Source organism: Salmo salar, chromosome ssa01 (assembly GCF_905237065.1).
Source record: "Salmo salar chromosome ssa01, Ssal_v3.1, whole genome shotgun sequence".
NCBI classification, from domain to species: Eukaryota; Metazoa; Chordata; class Actinopteri; order Salmoniformes; family Salmonidae; genus Salmo; species Salmo salar.
Genome location: NC_059442.1, coordinates 3,638,553 through 3,665,537, shown reverse-complemented (window position 1 = coordinate 3,665,537; position 26,985 = coordinate 3,638,553). Strand labels below are relative to the sequence as shown.

At 45.0% G+C, this 26,985-nt stretch overlaps 1 protein-coding gene across 2 annotated transcripts in view; it reads right to left on the bottom strand.

The window, feature by feature from the left end:
* paplna (papilin a, proteoglycan-like sulfated glycoprotein) overlaps window positions 1-26,985 on the bottom strand; it is a 91,506-nt gene that overhangs the window by 26,726 nt on the left and 37,795 nt on the right. The window contains exons 11-16 of one of the 2 annotated variants that reach the window (XM_045706090.1): window positions 26,522-26,648; window positions 23,909-23,974; window positions 10,039-10,243; window positions 6,820-6,996; window positions 6,303-6,453; window positions 5,828-5,908 (exon numbers count right to left, since the gene is read on the bottom strand). In XM_045706090.1, coding sequence (XP_045562046.1) covers window positions 5,828-5,908; window positions 6,303-6,453; window positions 6,820-6,996; window positions 10,039-10,243; window positions 23,909-23,974; window positions 26,522-26,648 — 807 coding nt within the window. The remainder of the gene's footprint in view (window positions 1-5,827; window positions 5,909-6,302; window positions 6,454-6,819; window positions 6,997-10,038; window positions 10,244-23,908; window positions 23,975-26,521; window positions 26,649-26,985) is intronic. The other variant, XM_045706122.1, reaches the window with a different exon arrangement.

Sequence of the window (26,985 nt, the reverse complement as noted above, 5' to 3'; positions counted from 1 at the left end):
TCCAGGGTAGAGAGAGGTTCTGTAACTCCATCCAGGGTAGAGAGAGGTTCTGTAACTCCATCCAGGGTAGAGAGAGGTTATGTAACTCCATCCAGGGTAGAGAGAGGTTCTGTAACTCAACCCAGAGTAGAGAGAGGTTCTGTAACTCCATCCAGGGTAGAGAGAAGATGGTTATCCTGAGTGCCAGTCTGTTTCTGGTCTCTTGACAACTCCACATGAAGGATATCAATAGAGCCAAGTAGAGAGACTACACAGCACTGGAGATACACCACCCAGACTACACAGCACTGTAGATACACCACCCAGACTACACAGCACTGTAGATACACCACCCAGACTACACAGCACTGGAGATACACCACCCAGACTACACAGCACTGTAGATACACCACCCAGACTACACAGCACTGTAGATACACCACCCAGACTACACAGCACTGTAGATACACCACCCAGACTACACAGCACTGTAGATACACCACCCAGACTACACAGCACTGTAGATACACCAACAGACTACACAGCACTGGAGATACACCACCCAGACTACAGAGCACTGTAGATACACCACCCAGACTACACAGCACTGTAGATACACCACCCAGACTACACAGCACTGTAGATACACCACCCAGACTACACAGCACTGTAGATACACCACCCAGACTACACAGCACTGTAGATACACCACCCAGACTACAGAGCACTGTAGACACACCACCCAGACTACAGAGCACTGTAGATACACCACCCAGACTACACAGCACTGTAGATACACCACCCAGACTACACAGCACTGTAGATACACCACCCAGACTACACAGCACTGTAGATACACCACCCAGACTACACAGCACTGTAGATATACCACCCAGACTACACAGCACTGTAGATATACCACCCAGACTACACAGCACTGTAGATACACCACCCAGACTACACAGCACTGTAGATACACCACCCAGACTACACAGCACTGTAGATACACCACCCAGACTACACAGCACTGTAGATACACCACCCAGACTACACAGCACTGTAGATATACCACCCAGACTACACAGAGAGAACACACAGCAGCGAGGTATTTGTATTTATTATGGATCCCCATTAGCTGCTGCCTTGTTGATAGTGTTGTTAATCACAGTAGTACTCGCACATACACCACAGTAGGACATACACCACAGGACATATACCACAGTAGTACTAGCACATACACCACAGTAGGACTAGGACATACACCACAGTAGGACTAGGACATACACCACAGTAGGACTAGGACATACACCACAGTAGGACTAGGACAGAGACCACAGTAGAACTAGGACATACACCACAGTAGGACTAAGACATACACCACAGTAGGACATACACTACAGTAGGACTAAGACATACACCACAGTAGAACTAGGACATACACCAAAGTAGGACTAAGACATACACCACAGTAGGACTAGGACATACACCACAATAGGACTAGGACATACACCAAAGTAGGACTAGGACATACACCACAGTAGGACTAGGACAGAGACCACAGTAGAACTAGGACATACACCACAGTAGTACTAGGACATACACCACAGTAGAACTAGGACATACACCACAGTAGGACTAAGACATACACCAGAGTAGGACTAGGACATACACCAAAGTAGGACTAAGACATACACCACAGTAGGACTAGGACATACACCACAGTAGGACTAGGACATACACCAAAGTAGGACTAAGACATACACCACAGTAGGACTAGGACATACACCACAGTAGGACTAGGACATACACCACAGTAGGACAGACACCACAGTAGGACTAGGACATACACCACAGTAGGACATACACCACAGTAGGACACACACCACAGTAGGACAGACACCACAGTAGGACTATGACATACACCACAGTAGGACTAGGATATACACCACAGTAGGACATACACCACAGTAGTACCAGGACATACACCACAGTAGGACATACACCACAGTAGGACACACACCACAGTAGGACAGACACCACAGTAGGACTAGGACATACACCACAGTAGGACATACACCACAGTAGGACACACACCACAGTAGGACTAGGACATACACCACAGTAGTACTAGGACATACACCACAGTAGCACACACACCACAGTAGGACTAGGACATACACCACAGTAGGACTAGGACATACACCACAGTAGTACTAGGACATACACCACAGTAGCACTAGGACATACACCACAGTAGGACATACACCACAGTAGGACTAGGACATACACCACAGTAGGACATACACCACAGTAGGACTAGGACAGACACCACAGTAGGACTAGGACAGACACCACAGTAGGACTAGGACAGACACCACAGTAGGACAGACACCACAGTAGGACACAAGCCACAGTAGGACTAGGACATACACCACAGTAGGACTAGGACAGACACCACAGTAGGACTAGGACATACACCACAGTAGGACAGACACCACAGTAGGACACAAGCCACAGTAGGACTAGGACATACACCACAGTAGGACACAAGCCACAGTAGGACAGACACCACAGTAGGACACAAGCCACAGTAGGACTAGGACATACACCACAGTAGGACAGACACCACAGTAGGACACAAGCCACAGTAGGACTAGGACATACACCACAGTAGGACACAAGCCACAGTAGGACTAGGACATACACCACAGTAGGACACAAGCCACAGTAGGACTAGGACATACACCACAGTAGGACACAAGCCACAGTAGGACTAGGACATACACCACAGTAGGACACAAGCCACAGTAGGACTAGGACATACACCACAGTAGGACACAAGCCACAGTAGGACTAGGACAGACACCACAGTAGGACAGACACCACAGTAGGACACAAGCCACAGTAGGACAGACACCACAGTAGGACACAAGCCACAGTAGGACTAGGACAGACACCACAGTAGGACACAAGCCACAGTAGGACAGACACCACAGTAGGACACAAGCCACAGTAGGACAGACACCACAGTAGGACACAAGCCACAGTAGGACAGACACCACAGTAGGACAGACACCACAGTAGGACACAAGCCACAGTAGGACAGACACCACAGTAGGACACAAGCCACAGTAGGACAGACACCACAGTAGGACAGACACCACAGTAGGACAGACACCACAGTAGGACAGACACCACAGTAGGACAGACACCACAGCTCCATCCAGCCTGCCCATCTGCACCACCAGGTAGACCACAGAACAGAACAGGACAGACAGACACACAGACAGACACACAGAGTCACTGTCCAGGCCAGCGCTCACTCACACACTCCAGTGCCTCCAAATATTTTAATCAGACTTCCCAATCCTACGGACCCTCGAAAACATGTCAATCAGAACAGGATAATTAGGAAGGGGTGGGGTGGGGGGGTGGGGGGGGCTGGAGGAGAGGGACAGGGGGTGGGGGGCTGGAGGAGAGGGACAGGGGGGGGGGGCTGGAGGAGAGGGACAGGGGGTGGGGGGCTGGAGGAGAGGGACAGGGGGTGGGGGGCTGGAGGAGAGGGACAGGGGGGGGGGGGGCAGGTCTGTTGGAGACACAGTGACGGGGGAGAGAGGGCGAGAACCAGCAGAATAAAGGAAGGAAGTCAGCCTTGGACAAGCAAACCTTGTCTGAGCCAGAACGGCCCATAGGGCAGGAGCCTCTCCTGATTCTGTAGTGAGAGGCAGTCAGAACGGCCCATAGGGCAGGAGCCTCTCTCCTGATTCTGTAGTGTGAGGCAGCCAGAACGGCCCATAGGGCAGGAGCCTCTCCTGATTCTGTAGTGAGAGGCAGTCAGAACGGCCCATAGGGCAGGAGCCTCTCCTGATTCTGTAGTGAGAGGCAGTCAGAACGGCCCATAGGGCAGGAGCCTCTCCTGATTCTGTAGCGTGAGGCATTCAGAACGGCCCATAGGGCAGGAGCCTCTCTCCTGATTCTGTAGCGAGAGGCAGCCAGAACGGCCCATAGGGCAGGAGCCTCTCTCCTGATTCTGTAGCGTGAGGCAGTCAGAACGGCCCATAGGGCAGGAGCCTCTCTCCTGATTCTGTAGCGAGAGGCAGCCAGAACGGCCCATAGGGCAGGAGCCTCTCCTGATTCTGTAGCGTGAGGCAGTCAGAACGGCCCATAGGGCAGGAGCCTCTCCTGATTCTGTAGTGTGAGGCAGTCAGAACGGCCCATAGGGCAGGAGCCTCTCCTGATTCTGTAGCGTGAGGCAGCCAGAACGGCCCATAGGGCAGGAGCCTCTCTCCTGATTCTGTAGCGTGAGGCAGCCAGAACGGCCCATAGGGCAGGAGCCTCTCCTGATTCTGTAGCGTGAGGCAGTTTGATTAGCACCAGACTATAGAGTGGTTTAGGTGAGCAGAGTAGAGTAAATGGGACAGCCGAGACTGGTAGTCATACTACATAATCACCTGCAATGCTTTTGGTAAAATAACTAGTTAAAGGAATGAATTGGATAAATTAAGACTCGCTCTGGATAAGAGCGTCTGCTAAATGACGTAAATGTAAATGTAAGACCTGGGATATCACAAGGGACACTACATGATCAAAAGTATGTGGACACCTACTCGTTCAACATCTCATTCCAAAATCATGGGTATTAATATGGAGTTGGTCCCCCCCCTTTGCTGCTATAACAGCCTCCACTCTCCTGGGAAGACTTTCCACTAGATGTTGGAACATTGCTGTGGGGGACTTGCTTCCATTCAGCAACAAGAGATTTAGTGAGGTCAGGGACTGATGTTGGGTCGATTAGGCCTGGCTAGCAGTCGGCGTTCCAATTCATCCCAAAGGTGTTCGATGGGGTTGAGGTCAGGGCTCTGTTCAGGCCAGTCAAGTTCATCCACACAGATCTTGACTAACTATTTCTGTAAGAACCTCGCTTTGTGCACGGGGGCACTGTGATGCTGAAACAGGAAATGGCCTTCCTCAAACTGTTGCCACAAAGTTGGAAGCACAGAATCATCTAGAATGTCATTGTATGCTGTAGCGTTTAAGATTTCCCTTCACTGGAACTAAGGGGCCCGAACCATGAAAAACAGCCCCAGACCATTATTCCTCCTCCACCAAACTTTACAGTTGGCACTATGCATGGTGGCAGGTAGCGTTCTCCTGGCATCCACCAAACCCAGATTTGTCCGTCAGACTGCCAGATGGTGAAGCGCGATTCATCAACACAGAGAACGAGTTTCCACTGCTCCAGAATTTAATGGGGGCGAGCTTTACACCACTCCAGCCGACGCTTGGCATTGCACATGGTGATCTTAGGGTTGTGTGCAGCTGCTCGGCCATGGAAACCCATCTCATTAAGCTCCGGACAAACAGTTCTTGTGCTGACGTTGCTTCCAGAGGCAGTTTGGAACTCGGTAGTGACTGTTGCAACCGAGAACAGACGATTTCTACGCCCTACGTGTTTCAGCACTCGGCGGTCCCGTTCTGTGAGCTTGTGTGGCGGCCTACCACTTCACGGCTGTGCCGTTGTTGCTCCTAGACGTTTCCGCTTCACAATAACAGCACTTACAGTTGACCGGGGGGCAGCTCTAGCAGGGAAGGAATTTTACGAACTGACTTGTTGGAAAGGTGGCATCCAATGACGCTGCCTTCGTTCGAAAGTCACCTAGCTCTTCTTCAGTATGGGCCATTCTACTGCAAATATTTGTCTTTGGAGATCGCACACCAGTCTGAAACGGGTGTGGCTGAAATAGCAGAATCCACTCATTTGAATGGGTGTCCACATACTTTTTGTATATATTGTGTACCTGTATGAAATTCAAGGACATTCAAGTTCACTTGGAAAGATAGAACAAACCCGTAGGGTGATCTGGGACGTAAGGAATGAAGCCTTGCTGTGTGTTGTCTTGTCCTCTGGGATTCTGCATACTGGGGACAACTGGACAACAACAACAAGAAGAAGGAGAGGTAGACACTCATATCTATGGCTCAGATTATATACATACACACACCGGGGACCTCTGGACAACAAGAAGAGACGCAGAATTACAGATGTATTCTGTAGACTATATGGTTGAGATTCATGTCTATTTCGACGACAATCAGCACACAGACACAGCACACACACACACCACACACACACACACACACACACACACTAACACACATGCAATTAACACATAGACACGCACACACACACACACGCATATGCAATTAACACATAGACACGCACACACACGCATGCACACGCACACACACACACACACAGACACACACAGACACGCACACACACACACGCACACACACACACACACACACACACACTGTCTCACCCTGTGGGCGGTAGCAGGGCTGTGTGTTGCAGGGCTCCACTGTGAGGGGTTTAAGGTTGGAGTTACAACGTTTCACTGGGTACAGGTTCCTCTCTCTGTCAGAACACATCACCTGGCGCTCACGCAGACCTGAAGCACAGCTTTTAGAGCACTGGAAACAAGAGAGGAGAGGAGAGGAGAGGAGAGGAGAGGAGAGGAGAGGAGAGGAGAGGAGAGGAGAGGAGAGGAGAGGAGAGGAGAGGAGAGGAGAGGAGAGGAGAGGAGAGGAGAGGAGAGGAGAGGAGAGGAGAGGTGGAGAGGTGGAGAGGAGGAGGAGGAGGAGAGGTGGAGGAGAGGAGAGGAGACACAGAGGAGAGGAGAGGAGCGGACGTGAGGAGGAGAGGTGGAGAGTGTTAATTGCATTAGTGTGTGTACGTGTGTGTGCGTGTGCGTGCGTGTGTGCGCGCGTCTATGTGTTAATTGCATATGCACGTGTGTGTGTATAATGAGTTTGTGTGTCTGTCTGTGTGCCACTCACCAGTCCCCAGTCTCCAACGTGCCAGCTGACAGCCAGTAGGCATGCGGGCATGGAGCAGGGCTGGGTGTCTACGGGGCGGAGTGAGGCGGAGCAGGAAGTGTCTGCTAACTGGACCGATGCTGCTCCGACACACATCACCTCTCTGGACTGATCCCCTGTCCCACATGTCACTGAGCACTGGAGAGAACACAACATACAGTGGGATTGATCACTACTCCATAAATAAAACTAGACCCTCGTCCTGTTTCTAGATCTGGATAGTAGGTATGAATCAGTGCGGTATCTCACGTTATCGCATCGGCCAAAATGTTCCAAAAGTAGCGAGGCACAGTGCCAACCGTCAGGGTCAGATACGTGCTGATTTCTGAGAACAGTCCCACAACTTTGGTGCCTTACGACTTCAGCAACAAGCTGGCAAACTAGCTAGCTACCGTTTGACCAGTCCAATAACCTTGTACCAGGCTACTAGCTGGAGTAAGTTTGCATGCACGAGCATGATTTACCAGTGCGTCATAGCTGTCCGAGAGCGGAGTGATTTTCAGAATTTACGAACTAGCGTTATGCGGACGAGCAAAATCTAAATTCCAACGTCGTACAAGACAGATCGGTTGAGGGTCGAGCGTTGTGTTGGAGTGATGCCATCTGACGTGACTCACTGGAGTGTAGTGGTAGAACTTCCCACCTTACAAATCTACAAACATCAAAAGGTTTCCCAAACTCGGTCCTGGGGACCCTGAAGGGTGCAGTACCTACCACGCTCAGGTCTACCCCTCTCTCTCTTCTGACTGCATTACCTACCACGCTCAGGTCTACCCCTCTCTCTCTTCTGACTGCAGTACCTACCGCGCTCAGGAATACCCCTCTCTCTCTTCTGACTGCAGTACCTACCACGCTCAGGTCTACCTCTCTCTCTCTTCTGACTGCAGTACCTACCACGCTCAGGTCTACCCCTCTCTCTCTTCTGACTGCAGTACCTACCACGCTCAGGTCTACCCCTCTCTCTCTTCTAACTGCAGTACCTACCACGCTCAGGTCTACCCCTCTCTCTCTCTTCTGACTGCAGTACCTACCACGCTCAGGAATACCCCTCTCTCTCTTCTGACTGCAGTACCTACCACGCTCAGGTCTACCCCTCTCTCTCTTCTGACTGCAGTACCTACCACGCTCAGGTCTACCCCTCTCTCTCTCTTCTGACTGCAGTACCTACCACGCTCAGGAATACCCCTCTCTCTCTTCTGACTGCAGTACCTACCACACTCAGGTCTACCCCTCTCTCTCTTCTGACTGCAGTACCTACCACACTCAGGTCTACCCCTCTCTCTCTCTTCTGACTGCAGTACCTACCACGCTCAGGTCTACCCCTCTCTCTCTTCTGACTGCAGTACCTACCACGCTCAGGTCTACCCCTCTCTCTCTTCTGACTGCAGTACCTACCACGCTCAGGTCTACCTCTCTCTCTCTTCTGACTGCAGTACCTACCACGCTCAGGTCTACCCCTCTCTCTCTTCTGACTGCAGTACCTACCACGCTCAGGTCTACCCCTCTCTCTCTTCTGACTGCAGTACCTACCACGCTCAGGTCTACCCCTCTCTCTCTCTTCTGACTGCAGTACCTACCGCGCTCAGGAATACCCCTCTCTCTCTTCTGACTGCAGTACCTACCACGCTCAGGTCTACCCCTCTCCCTCTTCTGACTGCAGTACCTACCGCGCTCAGGAATACCCCTCTCTCTCTTCTGACTGCAGTACCTACCACGCTCAGGTTTACCCCTCTTCTGACTGCAGTACCTACCACACTCAGGTCTACCCCTCTCTCTCTTCTGACTGCAGTACCTACCACGCTCAGGTCTACCTCTCTCTCTCTTCTGACTGCAGTACCTACCACGCTCAGGTCTACCTCTCTCTCTCTTCCGACTGCATTACCTACCACGCTCAGGTCTACCTCTCTCTCTCTTCTGACTGCAGTACCTACCGCGCTCAGGAATACCCCTCTCTCTCTTCTGACTGCAGTACCTACCACACTCAGGTCTACCCCTCTCCCTCTTCTGACTGCAGTACCTACCGCGCTCAGGTCTACCCCTCTCCCTCTTCTGACTGCAGTACCTACCGCGCTCAGGAATACCCCTCTCTCTCTTCTGACTGCAGTACCTACCACGCTCAGGTCTACCCCTCTCCCTCTTCTGACTGCAGTACCTACCGCGCTCAGGAATACCCCTCTCTCTCTTCTGACTGCAGTACCTACCACGCTCAGGTCTACCCCTCTTCTGACTGCAGTACCTACCACACTCAGGTCTACCCCTCTCTCTCTTCTGACTGCAGTACCTACCACGCTCAGGTCTACCCCTCTTCTGACTGCAGTACCTACCACGCTCAGGTCTACCCCTCTCTCTCTCTTCTGACTGCAGTACCTACCACGCTCAGGTCTACCCCTCTCTCTCTCTTCTGACTGCAGAACCTACCGCGCTCAGGTCTACCCCTCTATCTCTCTTCTGACTGCAGTACCTACCACGCTCAGGAATACCCCTCTCTCTCTTCTGACTGCAGTACCTACCACGCTCAGGTCTACCCCTCTCTCTCTTCTGACTGCAGTACCTACCACGCTCAGGTCTACCCCTCTTCTGACTGCAGTACCTACCACGCTCGGGTCTACCCCTCTCTCTCTTCTGACTGCAGTACCTACCACGCTCAGGTCTACCCCTCTTCTGACTGCAGTACCTACCACGCTCAGGTCTACCCCTCTTCTGACTGCAGTACCTACCACCCTCAGGTCTACCCCTCTCTCTCTTCTGACTGCAGTACCTACCACGCTCAGGTCTACCCCTCTTCTGACTGCAGTACCTACCACACTTAGGTCTACCCCTCTCTCTCTTCTGACTGCAGTACCTACCACGCTCAGGTCTACCCCTCTTCTGACTGCAGTACCTACCACGCTCAGGTCTACCCCTCTCTCTCTCTTCTGACTGCAGTACCTACCACGCTCAGGTCTACCCCTCTCTCTCTCTTCTGACTGCAGTACCTACCACGCTCAGGTCTACCCCTCTTCTGACTGCAGTACCTACCACGCTCGGGTCTACCCCTCTCTCTCTTCTGACTGCAGTACCTACCACGCTCAGGTCTACCCCTCTTCTGACTGCAGTACCTACCACGCTCAGGTCTACCCCTCTTCTGACTGCAGTACCTACCACCCTCAGGTCTACCCCTCTTCTGACTGCAGTACCTACCGCGCTCCAGACAGAAGCCCTCCAAGAGACACAACGCTGCATGTTGCAGGTCTGCAGGGTGGGCGGGGTGAGGGCGTAGGCTGCACAGACGGCGTCCTCCACCACACGGGGCCCTGATGCATCATGGGAGACACACTGCACACTGCGCACCTGAGAGCCGCCGCCACACGACACAGAGCACACGTTCCATTCACCTGTCGTCCAGCTGGGGCAGAGAGACGGGAGTTAATAACTGCATCTGATTCAGAGTGGCTGCATGTGATTCAGAGTGGCTGCATGTGATTCAGAGTGGCTGCATGTGATTCAGAGTGGCTGCATGTGATTCAGAGTGGCTGCATGTGATTCAGAGTGGCTGCATGTGATTCAGAGTGGCTGCATGTGATTCAGAGTGGCTGCATGTGATTCAGAGTGGCTGAGAGTGGCTGCATGTGACTCATTTACATTTATTATCTAGCTAGCGATTAGCATCAGCGGCTAATCTAGCTAGCAATTAGCATCAGCGGCTAACAATTTACGGCTAACAATATTTAGGCCCAACTTGCTAAGAAAAGACAAACTAGATGTTTGCAGATGTAAAGAAACACAAACTAATAGCGTCGTTATAGAAGGCTAGTGGATTTATATTAAGAAGCAAAGCGAAAACAGCATCGTTGTTATCAACATTGCTTATATGCACTGCATCGACCATGCAGACAATGCAGGTGTTTCGAGTTCGAGGAACAAATGTGCTTCTGAGAGAGATGTGCAGCGAAGTAACGTCTAAAAATGGACGTCACACACGGAGTATCACATTTAACAAAAACCAAAACATTCAAATACGGTTTCTAGAAAGTAAAGTAAAAATCCAAATCGGTCAGTGCATCAATACCTGTATATCGTAAAATACAGCATAGACCAGCCCAGCCCTTACAGATGAAACCTTAACACTAATGAGGTCACGTTCCCCTAAACAGAGAACAGTCTACCCAGGGTTCATAGGCAACCGTTATTTACCATACTGCCCCTAGACAGTACCAAACGGAACAAAACACTGCTATTTACTGACAGACAGACTAACACTGTATATAGACCAGACTGATATATAGACCAGACTGATATATAGACCAGACTGATATATAGACCAGACTGATTTATAGACCAGACTGATATATAGACCAGACTGATTTATAGACCAGACTGATAAATAGACCAGACTGATATATAGACCAGACTGATATATAGACCAGACTGATATATAGACCAGAATGATATATAGACCAGACTGATATATAGACCATACGGATATATAGACCAGACTGATATATAGACCATACTGATATATAGACCAGACAGATATATAGACCATACTGATATATAGACCAGACTGATATATAGACCAGACCACCAGACTGATATATAGACCAGACTGATATATAGACCATACTGATATATAGACCAGACTGATATATAGACCAGACTGATATATAGACCATACTGATATATAGACCAGACCACCATACTGATATATAGACCAGACTGATATATAGACCATACTGATATATAGACCATACTGATATATAGACCAGACTGATATATAGACCAGACTGATATTTAGACCAGACTGATATATAGACCAGACTGATATAGACCAGACTGATATATAGACCATACTGATATATAGACCAAACCACCATACTGATATATAGACCAGACTGATATATAGACCAGACTGATATATAGACCAGACTGATATATAGACCAGACTGATATATAGACCATACTGATATATAGACCAGACCACCATACTGATATATAGACCATACTGATATATAGACCAGACTGATATATAGACCAGACTGATATATAGACCATACTGATATATAGACCAGAATGATATATAGACCAGACTGATATATAGACCAGACTGATATATAGACCATACTGATATATAGACCAGAATGATATATAGACCAGACTGATATATAGACCAGACTGATATATAGACCAGACTGATATATAGACCATACTGATATATAGACCATACTGATATATAGACCAGAATGATATATAGACCAGACTGATATATAGACCATACCGATATTTAGACCAGACTGATATATAGACCATACTGATATATAGACCAGACCACCATACTGATATATAGACCATACTGATATATAGACCATACTGATATATAGACCAGACCACCATACTGATATATAGACCAGACTGATATATAGACCATACTGATATATAGACCAGACTGATATATAGACCAGACTGATATATAGACCATACTGATATAGAGACCAGACTGATATATAGACCATACTGATATATAGACCAGACTGATATATAGACCAGACCACCATACTGATATATAGACCAGACTGATATATAGACCAGACCACCATACTGATATATAGACCATACTGATATATATACCAGACTGATATATAGACCATAGTGATATATAGACCATACTGATATATAGACCAGACTGATATATAGACCATACTGATATATAGACCAGACTGATATATAGACCATACTGATATATAGACCACACTGATATATAGACCAGACTGATATATAGACCATACTGATATATAGACCAGACCACCATACTGATATATAGACCAGACTGATATATAGACCAGACTGATTTATAGACCAGACTGATATATAGACCAGACTGATATATAGACCATACTGATATATAGACCATACTGATATATAGACCAGAATGATATATAGACCAGACTGATATATAGACCATACCGATATATAGAACAGACTGATATATAGACCATACTAATATATAGACCAGACCACCATACTGATATATAGACCATACTGATATATAGACCATACTGATATATAGACCAGACCACCATACTGATATATAGACCAGACTGATATATAGACCATACTGATATATAGACCAGACTGATATATAGACCATACTGATATATAGACCATACTGATATATAGACCAGACTGATATATAGACCATACTGATATATAGACCAGACTGATATATAGACCAGACTGATATATAGACCAGATTGATATATAGACCATACTGATATATAGACCAGACTGATATATAGACCATACTGATATATAGACCAGACTGATATATAGACCAGACCACCATACTGATATATAGACCATACTGATATATAGACCATACTAATATATAGACCAGACTGATATATAGACCATACTGATATATAGACCATACTGATATATAGACCAGACTGATATATAGACCAGACTGATATATAGACCATACTGATATATAGACCAGACTGATATATAGACCATACTGATATAAAGACCATACTGATATATAGACCAGACTGATATATAGACCAGACTGATATATAGACCAGACTGATATATAGACCAGACCACCATACTGATATATAGACCAGACTGATATATAGACCAGACTGATTTATAGACCAGACTGATATATAGACCAGACTGATATAAAGACCAGACTGATATATAGACCATACTGATGTATAGACCATACTGATATATAGACCATACTGATATATAGACCATACTGATAAATAGACCAGACTGATATATAGACCAGACTGATATATAGACCATACTGATATATAGACCAGACCACCATACTGATATATAGACCAGACAGATATATAGACCATACTGATTTAAAGACCAGACTGATATATAGACCATACTGATATATAGACCAGACTGATATATAGACCAGACTGATATATAGACCAGACTGATATATAGACCATACTGATATATAGACCAGACTGATATATAGACCATACTGATATATAGATCAGACTGATATATAGACCATACTGATATATAGACCAGACTGATATATAGACCAGACTGATATATAGACCAGACTGATGTATAGACCATACTGATATATAGACCATACTGATATATAGATCAGACTGATATATAGACCATACTGATATATAGACCAGACTGATATATAGACCAGACCACCATACTGATATATAGACCAGACTGATATATAGACCAGACTGATATATAGACCAGACTGATATATAGACCAGAATGATATATAGACCAGACTGAATATAGACCATACCGATATATAGACCATACTGATATATAGACCATACTGATATATAAACCATACTTATATATAGACCAGAATGATATATAGACCAGACTGATATATAGACCATACCGATATATAGACCAGACTGATATATAGACCATACTGATATATAGACCAGACCACCATACTGATATATAGACCATACTGATATATAGACCAGACTGATATATAGACCAGACTGATATATAGACCATACTGATATATAGACCATACTGATAAATAGACCAGACTGATATATAGACCATACTGATATATAGACCAGACTGATATATAGACCAGACTGATATATTGACCAGACTGATAAATAGACCAGACTGATATATAGACCAGACTGATATATAGACCATACTGATATATAGACCAGACCACCATACTGATATATAGACCAGACTGATATATAGACCAGACTGATATATAGACCATACTGATATATAGACCAGAATGATATATAGACCAGACTGATATATAGACCATACCGATATATAGACCATACTGATATATAGACCATACTGATATATAGACCATACTGATATATAGACCAGAATGATATATAGACCAGACTGATATATAGACCATACCGATATATAGACCAGACTGATATATAGACCATACTGATATATAGACCAGACCACCATACTGATATATAGACCATACTGACATATAGACCATACTGATATATAGACCAGACCACCATACTGATATATAGACCAGACTGATATATAGACCATACTGATATATAGACCATACTGATATATAGACCATACTGATATATAGACCAGACTGATATGTAGACCAGACTGATATATAGACCAGACTGATATATAGACCATACTGATATATAGACCAGACTGATATATAGACCAGACCACCATACTGATATATAGACCAGACTGATATATAGACCAGACCACCATACTGATATATAGACCATACTGATATATAGACCAGACTGATATATAGACCATACTGATATATAGACCATACTGATATATAGACCATACTGATTTATAGACCAGACTGATATATAGACCATACTGATATATAGACCAGACTGATATATAGACCATACTGATATATAGACCACACTGATATATAGACCAGACTGATATATAGACCATACTGATATATAGACCAGACCACCATACTGATATATAGACCAGACTGATATATAGACCAGACTGATTTATAGACCAGACTGATATATAGACCATACTGATATATAGACCATACTGATATATAGACCAGAATGATATATAGACCAGAATGATATATAGACCAGACTGATATATAGACCATACCGATATATAGAACAGACTGATATATAGACCATACTAATATATAGACCAGACCACCATACTGATATATAGACCATACTGATATATAGACCATACTGATATATAGACCAGACCACCATACTGATATATAGACCAGACTGATATATAGACCATACTGATATATAGACCAGACTGATATATAGACCATACTGATATATAGACCATACTGATATATAGACCAGACTGATATATAGACCAGACTGATATATAGACCATACTGATATATAGACCAGACTGATATATAGACCAGACTGATATATAGACCAGATTGATATATAGACCATACTGATATATAGACCAGACTGATATATAGACCATACTGATATATAGACCAGACTGATATATAGACCAGACCACCATACTGATATATAGACCATACTGATATATAGACCATACTAATATATAGACCAGACTGATATATAGACCATACTGATATATAGACCATACTGATATATAGACCAGACTGATATATAGACCAGACTGATATATAGACCATACTGATATATAGACCAGACTGATATATAGACCATACTGATATATAGACCAGACTGATATATAGACCAGACTGATATATAGACCAGACTGATATATAGACCATACTGATATATAGACCAGACCACCATACTGATATATAGACCAGACTGATATATAGACCAGACTGATTTATAGACCAGACTGATATATAGACCAGACTGATATAAAGACCAGACTGATATATAGACCATACTGATGTATAGACCATACTGATATATAGACCATACTGATATATAGACCATACTGATATATAGACCAGACTGATATATAGACCAGACTGATATATAGACCATACTGATATATAGACCAGACCACCATACTGATATATAGACCAGACAGATATATAGACCATACTGATTTATAGACCAGACTGATATATAGACCATACTGATATATAGACCAGACTGATATATAGACCAGACTGATATATAGACCAGACTGATATATAGACCATACTGATATATAGACCAGACTGATATATAGACCATACTGATATATAGATCAGACTGATATATAGACCATACTGATATATAGACCAGACTGATATATAGACCAGACTGATATATAGACCAGACTGATGTATAGACCATACTGATATATAGACCATACTGATATATAGACCAGACTGATATATAGACCATACTGATATATAGACCAGACTGATATATAGACCAGACCACCATACTGATATATAGACCAGACTGATATATAGACCAGACTGATATATAGACCAGACTGATATATATACCATACTGATATATAGACCAGAATGATATATAGAGCAGACTGATATATAGACCATACCGATATATAGACCATACTGATATATAGACAATACTGATATATAGACCATACTTATATATAGACCAGAATGATATATAGACCAGACTGATATATAGACCATACCGATATATAGACCAGACTGATATATAGACCATACTGATATATAGACCAGACCACCATACTGATATATAGACCATACTGATATATAGACCAGACTGATATATAGACCAGACTGATATATAGACCATACTGATATATAGACCAGACTGATATATAGACCATACTGATATATAGACCAGACTGATATATAGACCAGACTGATATATTGACCAGACTGATAAATAGACCAGACTGATATATAGACCAGACTGATATATAGACCATACTGATATATAGACCAGACCACCATACTGATATATAGACCAGACTGATATATAGACCAGACTGATATATAGACCAGACTGATATATAGACCATACTGATATATAGACCAGAATGATATATAGACCAGATTGATATATAGACCATACCGATATATAGACCATACTGATATATAGACCATACTGATATATAGACCATACTGATATATAGACCAGAATGATATATAGACCAGACTGATATATAGACCATACCGATATATAGACCAGACTGATATATAGACCATGTTGATATATAGACCAGACCACCATACTGATATATAGACCATACTGATATATAGACCATACTGATATATAGACCAGACCACCATACTGATATATAGACCAGACTGATATATAGACCATACTGATATATAGACCATACTGATATATAGACCATACTGATATATAGACCAGACTGATATATAGACCAGACTGATATATAGACCAGACTGATATATAGACCAGACTGATATATAGACCATACTGATATATAGACCAGACTGATATATAGACCAGACCACCATACTGATATATAGACCAGACTGATATATAGACCAGACCACCATACTGATATATAGACCATACTGATATATAGACCAGACTGATATATAGACCAGACTGATATATAGACCATACTGATATATAGACCAGACTGATATATAGACCAGACTGATATATAGACCATACTGATATATAGACCAGACAGATATATATACCATACTGATATATAGACCATACTGATATATAGACCAGACTGATATATAGACCATACTGATATATAGACCAGACCACCATACTGATATATAGACCAGACTGATATATAGACCAGACTGATTTATAGACCAGACTGATATATAGACCAGACTGATATATAGACCATACTGATATATAGACCATACTGATATATAGACCATACTGATATATAGACCAGAATGATATATAGACCAGACTGATATATAGACCATACCGATATATAGACCAGACTGATATATAGACCATACTGATATATAGACCAGACCACCATACTGATATATAGACCATACTGATATATAGACCATACTGATATATAGACCAGACCACCATACTGATATATAGACCAGACTGATATATAGACCATACTGATATATAGACCAGACTGATATATAGACCATACTGATATATAGACCATACTGATATATAGACCAGACTGATATATAGACCAGACTGATATATAGACCAGACTGATATATAGACCAGACTGATATATAGACCAGACTGATATATAGACCAGATTGATATATAGACCATACTGATATATAGACCAGACTGATATATAGACCATATTGATATATAGACCAGACTGATGTATAGACCAGACCACCATACTGATATATAGACCATACTGATATATAGACCATACTAATATATAGACCAGACTGATATATAGACCAGACTGATATATAGACCATACTGATATATAGACCAGACTGATATATAGACCAGACTGATATATAGACCATACTGATATATAGACCAGACTGATATATAGACCATACTGATATATAGACCATACTGATATATAGACCAGACTGATATATAGACCATACTGATATATAGACCAGACCACCATACTGATATATAGACCAGACTGATATATAGACCAGACTTATATATAGACCAGACTGATATATAGACCAGAATGATATATAGACCATACTGATGTATAGACCATACTGATATATAGACCATACTGATATATAGACCATACTGATATATAGACCAGACTGATATATAGACCAGACTGATATATAGACCAGACCACCATACTGATATATAGACCAGACTGATATATAGACCATACTGATATATAGACCATACTGATATATAGACCATACTGATTTATAGACCAGACTGATATATAGACCATACTGATATATAGACCAGACTGATATATAGACCAGACTGATATATAGACCAGACTGATGTATAGACCATGCTGATATATAGATCAGACTGATATATAGACCATACTGATATATAGACCAGACTGATATATAGACCAGACTGATATATAGACCATACTGATATATAGACCAGACTGATGTATAGACCATACTGATATATCGACCATACTGATATATAGATCAGACTGATATATAGACCATACTGATATATAGACCAGACTGATTTATGGATCAGACTGATATATAGACCATACTGATATATAGACCAGACTGATATATAGACCAGACTGATATATAGACCAGACTGATTTATAGACCAGACTGATATATAGACCAGACTGATATATAGACCATACTGATGTATAGACCATACTGATGTATAGACCATATTGATATATAGACCATACTGATATATAGACCAGACTGATTTATAGACCAGACTGATATATAGACCATATTGATATATAGACCATACTGATATATAGACCAGACTGATATATAGACCATACTGATATATAGACCAGACTGATATATAGACCATACTGATATATAGACCAGACTGATATATAGACCATACTGATATATAGACCAGACTGATATATAGACCAGACTGATATATAGACTAGACTGATATATAGACCAGGCTGATATATAGACCAGACTGATATATAGACCAGACTGATATATAGACCATACTGATATATAGACCAGACTGATATATAGACCATACTGATATATAGACCATAGTGATTTATAGACCAGACCACCAGACTGATATATAGACCAGACTGATATATAGACCAGACTGATATATAGACCATACTGATATATAGACCATACTGATGTATAGATCAGACTGATATATAGACCAGACTGATATATAGACCATACTGATATATAGACCAGACTGATATATAGACCAGACTGATATATAGACCATACTGATATATAGACCATACTGATATATAGACCAGACTGATGTATAGACCATACTGATATATAGATCATACTGATATATAGACCATACTGATATATAGACCAGACTGATATATAGACCAGACTGATATATAGACCAGACTGATGTATAGACCATACTGATATATAGATCAGACTGATATATAGACCATACTGATATATAGACCAGACTGATATATAGACCAGACTGATATATAGACCATACTGATATATAGACCATACTGATATAGAGACCAGACTGATATAGAGACCAGACTGATATATAGACCAGACTGATATATAGACCAGACTGATATATAGACCCCAGGCACTACAGAGCTGGTATTCATAAAGCACCCCATAGTAGAAGTGCTGATGTAGGATCAGCTTTTCCTTTTAAATTACACTGAATTGACCTGTCCAGTGTAACCTGATAATAGGGCAGCACTTCTACAGCTGAAACTCTTCATGAATGAATGCCAGGCCAGGAGAAAGAACATGTGTCTTTATGATGTAACAGAACAAGTGTCTTTATGATGTAACAGAACAAGTGTCTTTATGATGTAACAGAACAAGTGTCTTTATGATGTAACAGAACAAGTGTCTTTATGATGTAACAGAACAAGTGTCTTTATGATGTAACAGAACAAGTGTCTTTATGATGTAACAGAACAAGTGTCTTTATGATGTAACAGAACACTACAACTATGTCCCACACTAGCATACTACGTGTTATGCATTGCCAAACTCTCCATACTATGTAGTGCACATGCTAAGAGATTTGGGACACAAACATTAAACTATGTTAACAGACACAGACAGACAGCAGGCTTTATACGACAACACTGAATAAACCAGACAGCAACCCAGCTTAGGGATCAGTGGTCAGGGGTTAAGGGTTAGGGGTCGAAGTTCATGGAAGGGACCTCTGATGCAATTCTAGCATCAAATACTTTCACTCTCTCAGTGGAGAGGAACTTTATCTTAAAACTGCTCAAGGAAGAGGGAGTAAAAGGAAGGAGGTGAGAGGAGGCGGATAAGGGAGGAAGCAGGGAGAAGGTGGGAGGAGGAGGATAAGGGAGGAAGCAGGGAGAAGGTGGGAGGAGGAGGATAAGGGAGGAAGCAGGGAGAAGGTGGGAGGAGGAGGATAAGGGAGGAAGCAGGGAGAAGGTGGAAGGAGGAGGATAAGGGAGGAAACAGGGAGAAGGTGGGAGGAGGAGGATAAGGGAGGAAGCAGGGAGAAGGTGGGAGGAGGAGGATAAGGGAGGAAGCAGGGAGAAGGTGGGAGGAGGAGGATAAGGGAGGAAGCAGGGAGAAGGTGGAAGGAGGAGGATAAGGGAGGAAGCAGGGAGAAGGTGGAAGGAGGAGGATAAGGGAGGAAGCAGGGAGAAGGTGGAAGGAGGAGGATAAGGGAGGAAACAGGGAGAAGGTGGGAGGAGGAGGATAAGGGAGGAAGCAGGGAGAAGGTGGGAGGAGGAGGATAAGGGAGGAAGCAGGGAGAAGGTGGGAGGAGGAGGATAAGGGAGGAAGCAGGGAGAAGGTGGAAGGAGGAGGATAAGGGAGGAAGCAGGGAGAAGGTGGGAGGAGGAGGATAAGGGAGGAAGCAGTGAGAAGGTGGAAGGAGGAGGATAAGGGAGGAAGCAGGGAGAAGGTGGGAGGAGGAGGATAAGGGAGGAAGCAGGGAGAAGGTGGGAGGAGGAGGATAAGGGAGGAAGCAGGGAGAAGGTGGGAGGAGGAGGATAAGGGAGGAAGCAGGGAGAAGGTGGGAGGAGGAGGATAAGGGAGGAAGCAGGGAGAAGGTGGGAGGAGGAGGATAAGGGAGGAAGCAGGGAGAAGGTGGGAGGAGGAGGATAAGGGAGGAAGCAGGGAGAAGGTGGGAGGAGGAGGATAAGGGAGGAAGCAGGGAGAAGGTGGGAGGAGGAGGATAAGGGAGGAAGCAGGGAGAAGGTGGGAGGAGGAGGATAAGGGAGGAAGCAGGGAGAAGGTGGGAGGAGGAGGATAAGGGAGGAAGCAGGGAGAAGGTGGGAGGAGGAGGATAAGGGAGGAAGCAGGGAGAAGGTGGAAGGAGGAGGATAAGGGAGGAAGCAGGGAGAAGGTGGGAGGAAGCAGGGAGAAGGTGGGAGGAGGAGGATAAGGGAGGAAGCAGGGAGAAGGTGGGAGGAGGAGGATAAGGGAGGAAGCAGGGAGAAGGTGGGAGGAGGAGGATAAGGGAGGAAGCAGGGAGAAGGTGGGAGGAGGAGGATAAGGGAGGAAGCAGGGAGAAGGTGGAAGGAGGAGGATAAGGGAGGAAGCAGGGAGAAGGTGGGAGGAGGAGGATTAAGGGAGGAAGCAGGGAGAAGGTGAGAGGAGGAGGATAAGGGAGGAAGCAGGGAGAAGGTGGGAGGAGGAGGATAAGGGAGGAAGCAGGGAGAAGGTGGGAGGAGGAGGATAAGGGAGGAAGCAGGGAGAAGGTGGGAGGAGGAGGATAAGGGAGGAAGCAGGGAGAAGGTGGGAGGAGGAGGATAAGGGAGGAAGCAGGGAGAAGGTGGGAGGAGGAGGATAAGGGAGGAAACAGGGAGAAGGTGGGAGGAGGAGTGAGGAGAGCTGGATAGAAGGAATGAAAAGTAGGAGGAGACGAGGGAAGGGAGGAGAGCCCGAGGTGCGTTCAGTTCACTGGAACGTTCCAGAATGTAAAAACGTACTGAACGCAGCCCTGGATAGAAGAAGGGAGGACAGAGGGAGAGAGAGAGTTTGGATCTCTGAGCTGGATGGTTGCCCCTTGCCTTTGTTCTGGGTCCCGACATGGAAGAGCAGGCGTCAACACTAAACACTGAACACAGACTCACACTGAACTCAAACACATCCCAGGGAGTAGTGCCATACTCTAAATGTGTGTTCGATGTGTAGAGACTAAACTTTTAACATAAAATAAACTGCTTCTGTTCCAAATGGCACCCTAATTCCCTAGATAGTGCACAAGAGCCCATAGGACCCTGGTCAAAAGTAGTGCACTATATAGGGCTCTGGTCTAAAGTAGTGCACTATATTGGGCTCTGGTCTAAAGTAGTGCACTATATTGGGCTCTGGTCTAAAGTAGTGCACTATATAGGGCCCTGGTCTAAAGTAGTGCACTATATAGGGCCCTGGTCAAAAGTAGTGCACTATATAGCGCCCTGGTCAAAAGTAGTGCACTATATAGGGCCCTGGTCTAAAGAAGTGCACTATATAGGGCCCTGGTCTAAAGTAGTGCACTATATAGGGAATAGGGCTCTGGTCTATAGTAGTGCACTATATAGGGCTCTGGTCTAAAGTAGTGCACTATATAGGGAATAGGGCTCTGGTCTAAAGTAGTGCACTATATAGGGCTCTGGTCTAAAGTAGTGCACTATATAGGGCCCTGGTCAAAAGTAGTGCACTATATAGGGTCCTGGTCAAAAGTAGTGCACTATATAGGGTCCTGGTCTAAAGTAGTGCACTATATAGGGCTCTGGTCTAAAGTAGTGCACTATATAGAGAATAGGGTGCCATGACACAGCCAAGGTGTCTATGTCCACGTTCGCATTATATCCATATAGTGTGGGAATGAATCTGAAGCTTTGGCCTGTATAGGACGACTTGGGTTGCATCTCAAATGACATCCTATTCCCTGGTCAAAAGTAGTGCACTATATAGGGAATAGGGTGCAATTTTGGATGCGTCCTTGATCTCTGGTATACAACCCCCCCTGTGTTTGAGGTCAAATGCTAAACTAAAGCTTTTTGGAGCAGCGGGCCACCGTAGGCCCTGTGTTACCTGTACACATATGTTCTGGGGGTTTCAGAGGGCGTCCACACATGTGGCTGATACAGGTATGCCATCCTTTATGAACAGGGACAACAACAAACATTACCCACAACAGTGAGACCAGAGAGAGAGGAGAGAGGAGACCTGAGAGAGAGGAGAGGGGAGACCTGAGAGAGAGGAGAGCAGAGAGAGGAGAGAGGAGCCCAGAGAGAGAGGAGAGGGGAGACCTGAGAGAGAGGAGAGGGGAGACCTGAGAGAGAGGAGCCCAGAGAGAGAGGAGAGGGGAGAGAGGAGACCTGAGAGAGAGGAGACCAGAGAGAGGAGAGAGGAGACCAGAGAGAGGAGAGGGGAGACCAGAGAGAGAGGAGAGAGGAGACCTGAGAGAGAGGAGAGGGGAGACCTGAGAGAGAGGAGAGGGGAGACCTGAGAGAGAGGAGCCCAGAGAGAGAGGAGAGGGGAGAGAGGAGACCTGAGAGAGAGGAGACCAGAGAGAGGAGACCAGAGAGAGGAGAGGGGAGACCAGAGAGAGAGGAGAGAGGAGACCTGAGAGAGAGGAGAGGGGAGATCAGAGAGAGGAGAGGGGAGATCAGAGAGAGAGGAGAGGGGAGACCAGAGAGAGAGGAGAGAGGAGACCTGAGAGAGGAGAGGGGAGATCAGAGAGAGAGGAGAGGGGAGAGAGGAGACCTGAGAGAGAGGAGACCAGAGAGAGGAGACCAGAGAGAGGAGACCAGAGAGAGAGGAGAGAGGAGAGAGGAGACCTGAGAGAGGAGAGAGGAGACCTGAGAGAGGAGAGGGGAGACCAGAGAGAGAGGAGAGGGGAGAGAGGAGACCTGAGAGAGAGGAGACCAGAGAGAGGAGACCAGAGAGAGGAGAGGGGAGACCAGAGAGAGAGGAGAGAGGAGAGAGGAGACCTGAGAGAGGAGAGAGGAGACCTGAGAGAGGAGAGGGGAGACCAGAGAGAGAGGAGAGGGGAGACCAGAGAGAGAGGAGAGGGGAGACCAGAGAGAGAGGAGAGAGGAGACCTGAGAGAGGAGAGAGGAGACCTGAGAGAGGAGAGGGGAGACCAGAGAGAGGCGAGGGGAGACCAGAGAGAGGAGAGAGGAGACCTGAGAGAGGAGAGAGGAGACCTGAGAGAGAGGAGATCAGAGAGAGAGGAGAGAGGAGACCAGAGAGAGAGGAGACCAGAGAGAGGAGAGAGGAGACCTGAGAGAGAGGAGACCAGAGAGAGGAGACCAGAGAGAGAGGAGACCAGAGAGAGAGGAGATCAGAGAGAGAGGAGACCAGAGAGAGGAGACCAGAGAGAGAGGAGACCAGAGAGAGGAGATCAGAGAGAGAGGAGAGAGAGGAGACCAGAGAGAGAGGAGACCAGAGAGAGAGGAGGGAGGAGACCAGAGAGAGAGGAGAGAGGAGACCAGAGAGAGAGGAGATCAGAGAGAGAGGAGATCAGAGAGAGAGGAGAGAGGAGACCAGAGAGAGAGGAGACCAGAGAGAGAGGAGACCAGAGAGAGAGGAGACCAGAGAGAGAGGAGAGAGGAGACCAGAGAGAGAGGAGACCAGAGAGAGGAGACCAGAGAGAGAGGAGACCAGAGAGAGGAGCCAGACCATAGAGTGAGAAAGAGGGCTCGGCGCTGCCCATGCTGTCACTGAAGCCATTGTGGCACAGATACAAGGATGGGCCCCCTTTCTATCTCTATGGCCCAGCCAGACAGCTCCTGTATGGACACACAAACCTACTGAACCCAGGTTATGGACTGGCTCCATCCATTCTCAGCATAATTGCAAATTCCAGAAACTTTCCCAAAGTTCCCAGGTTTTCGGGAAGGAGGATGAAATCAGGTAGGAGGAGGGAGCAAGGAGGGATTCCACCAACTGGGATTTCTGAAGAACCCGTGTGAACTCTGGGAAAGATCTGGGCCCATATCCATTAAGCGTCTCAAAGTACTGTAGAAGCGCTGATCTAGGATCTGTCCATATCATCTTTCATTCATTCTGATCTAGGATCTGTCCATATCATCTTTCATTCATTCTGATCTAGGATCTGTCCATATCATCTTTCATTCATTCTGATCTAGGATCTGTCCATATCATCTTTCATTCATTCTGATCTAGGATCTGTCCATATCATCTTTCATTCATTCTGATCTAGGATCTGTCCATATCATCTTTCATTCATTCTGATCTAGGATCTGTCCATATCATCTTATTCATTCTGATCTAAAAGGCAACACTGACTCTGAGACGCTTCGTGGATCAGTCTTAACAGGTCAGTCATAATAAGGTATCACTCCACCATATCAGCTTCTCTACCATACATACAGTCTTCTTCATCACAGTGGCCTTGATAGGTACAGTCTGTTTAGCATACAGTAACTATGGTCTGTCTCAAAGTACAGCACAGACACTCCACCATAATGGACGTGGAAATCAGGGCATTCATCTCTGAGCTAGGACGCAAAGGCCACTGACTGACTTCTGTCTAAGAAAATACAATCAACGTTGCTATCAGACTTACTTTGATGTGCATGACTGTAACCTCACATCACTTCCTTGAACAGTGTCTTGTTCATTCCCCAAAAGGAGTTATTGTGAAATGTAGAGCCTTGTAGGAAGTGGCTGACTCACCTGTGAGTCTGAGGGCACTGCTGAGTGTTGCAGGTGCGGTTGGTGAGGGGGCGTGGCAAGGCGGAGCACAGGTAGTCTGGGTAGGCCTCGTTATCGATGGCACAGAACACCAGACGAGACTGGTACCCTGGTGGAGGGAGCAGGAGGAGGAAATCAGTCCTGCAGAGACGCTAAATGAAGACTGTGTCCAAGGATACTTTGGTCAAAAACAAACAGCATTAACTATTGTTGAGTGGAACAAGAACAAGAAGAAGAACCAGAACCAGAAGAACCAGAAGAACAAGAAGAACCAGAAGAACCAGAAGAACCAGAAGAACAAGAAGAACAAGAAGAACCAGAAGAACCAGAAGAACCAGAAGAACAAGGAGAACCAGAAGAACATGAAGAACCAGAAGAACCAGAAGAACCAGAAGAACAAGGAGAACCAGAAGAACCAGAAGAACCAGAAGAACAAGGAGAACCAG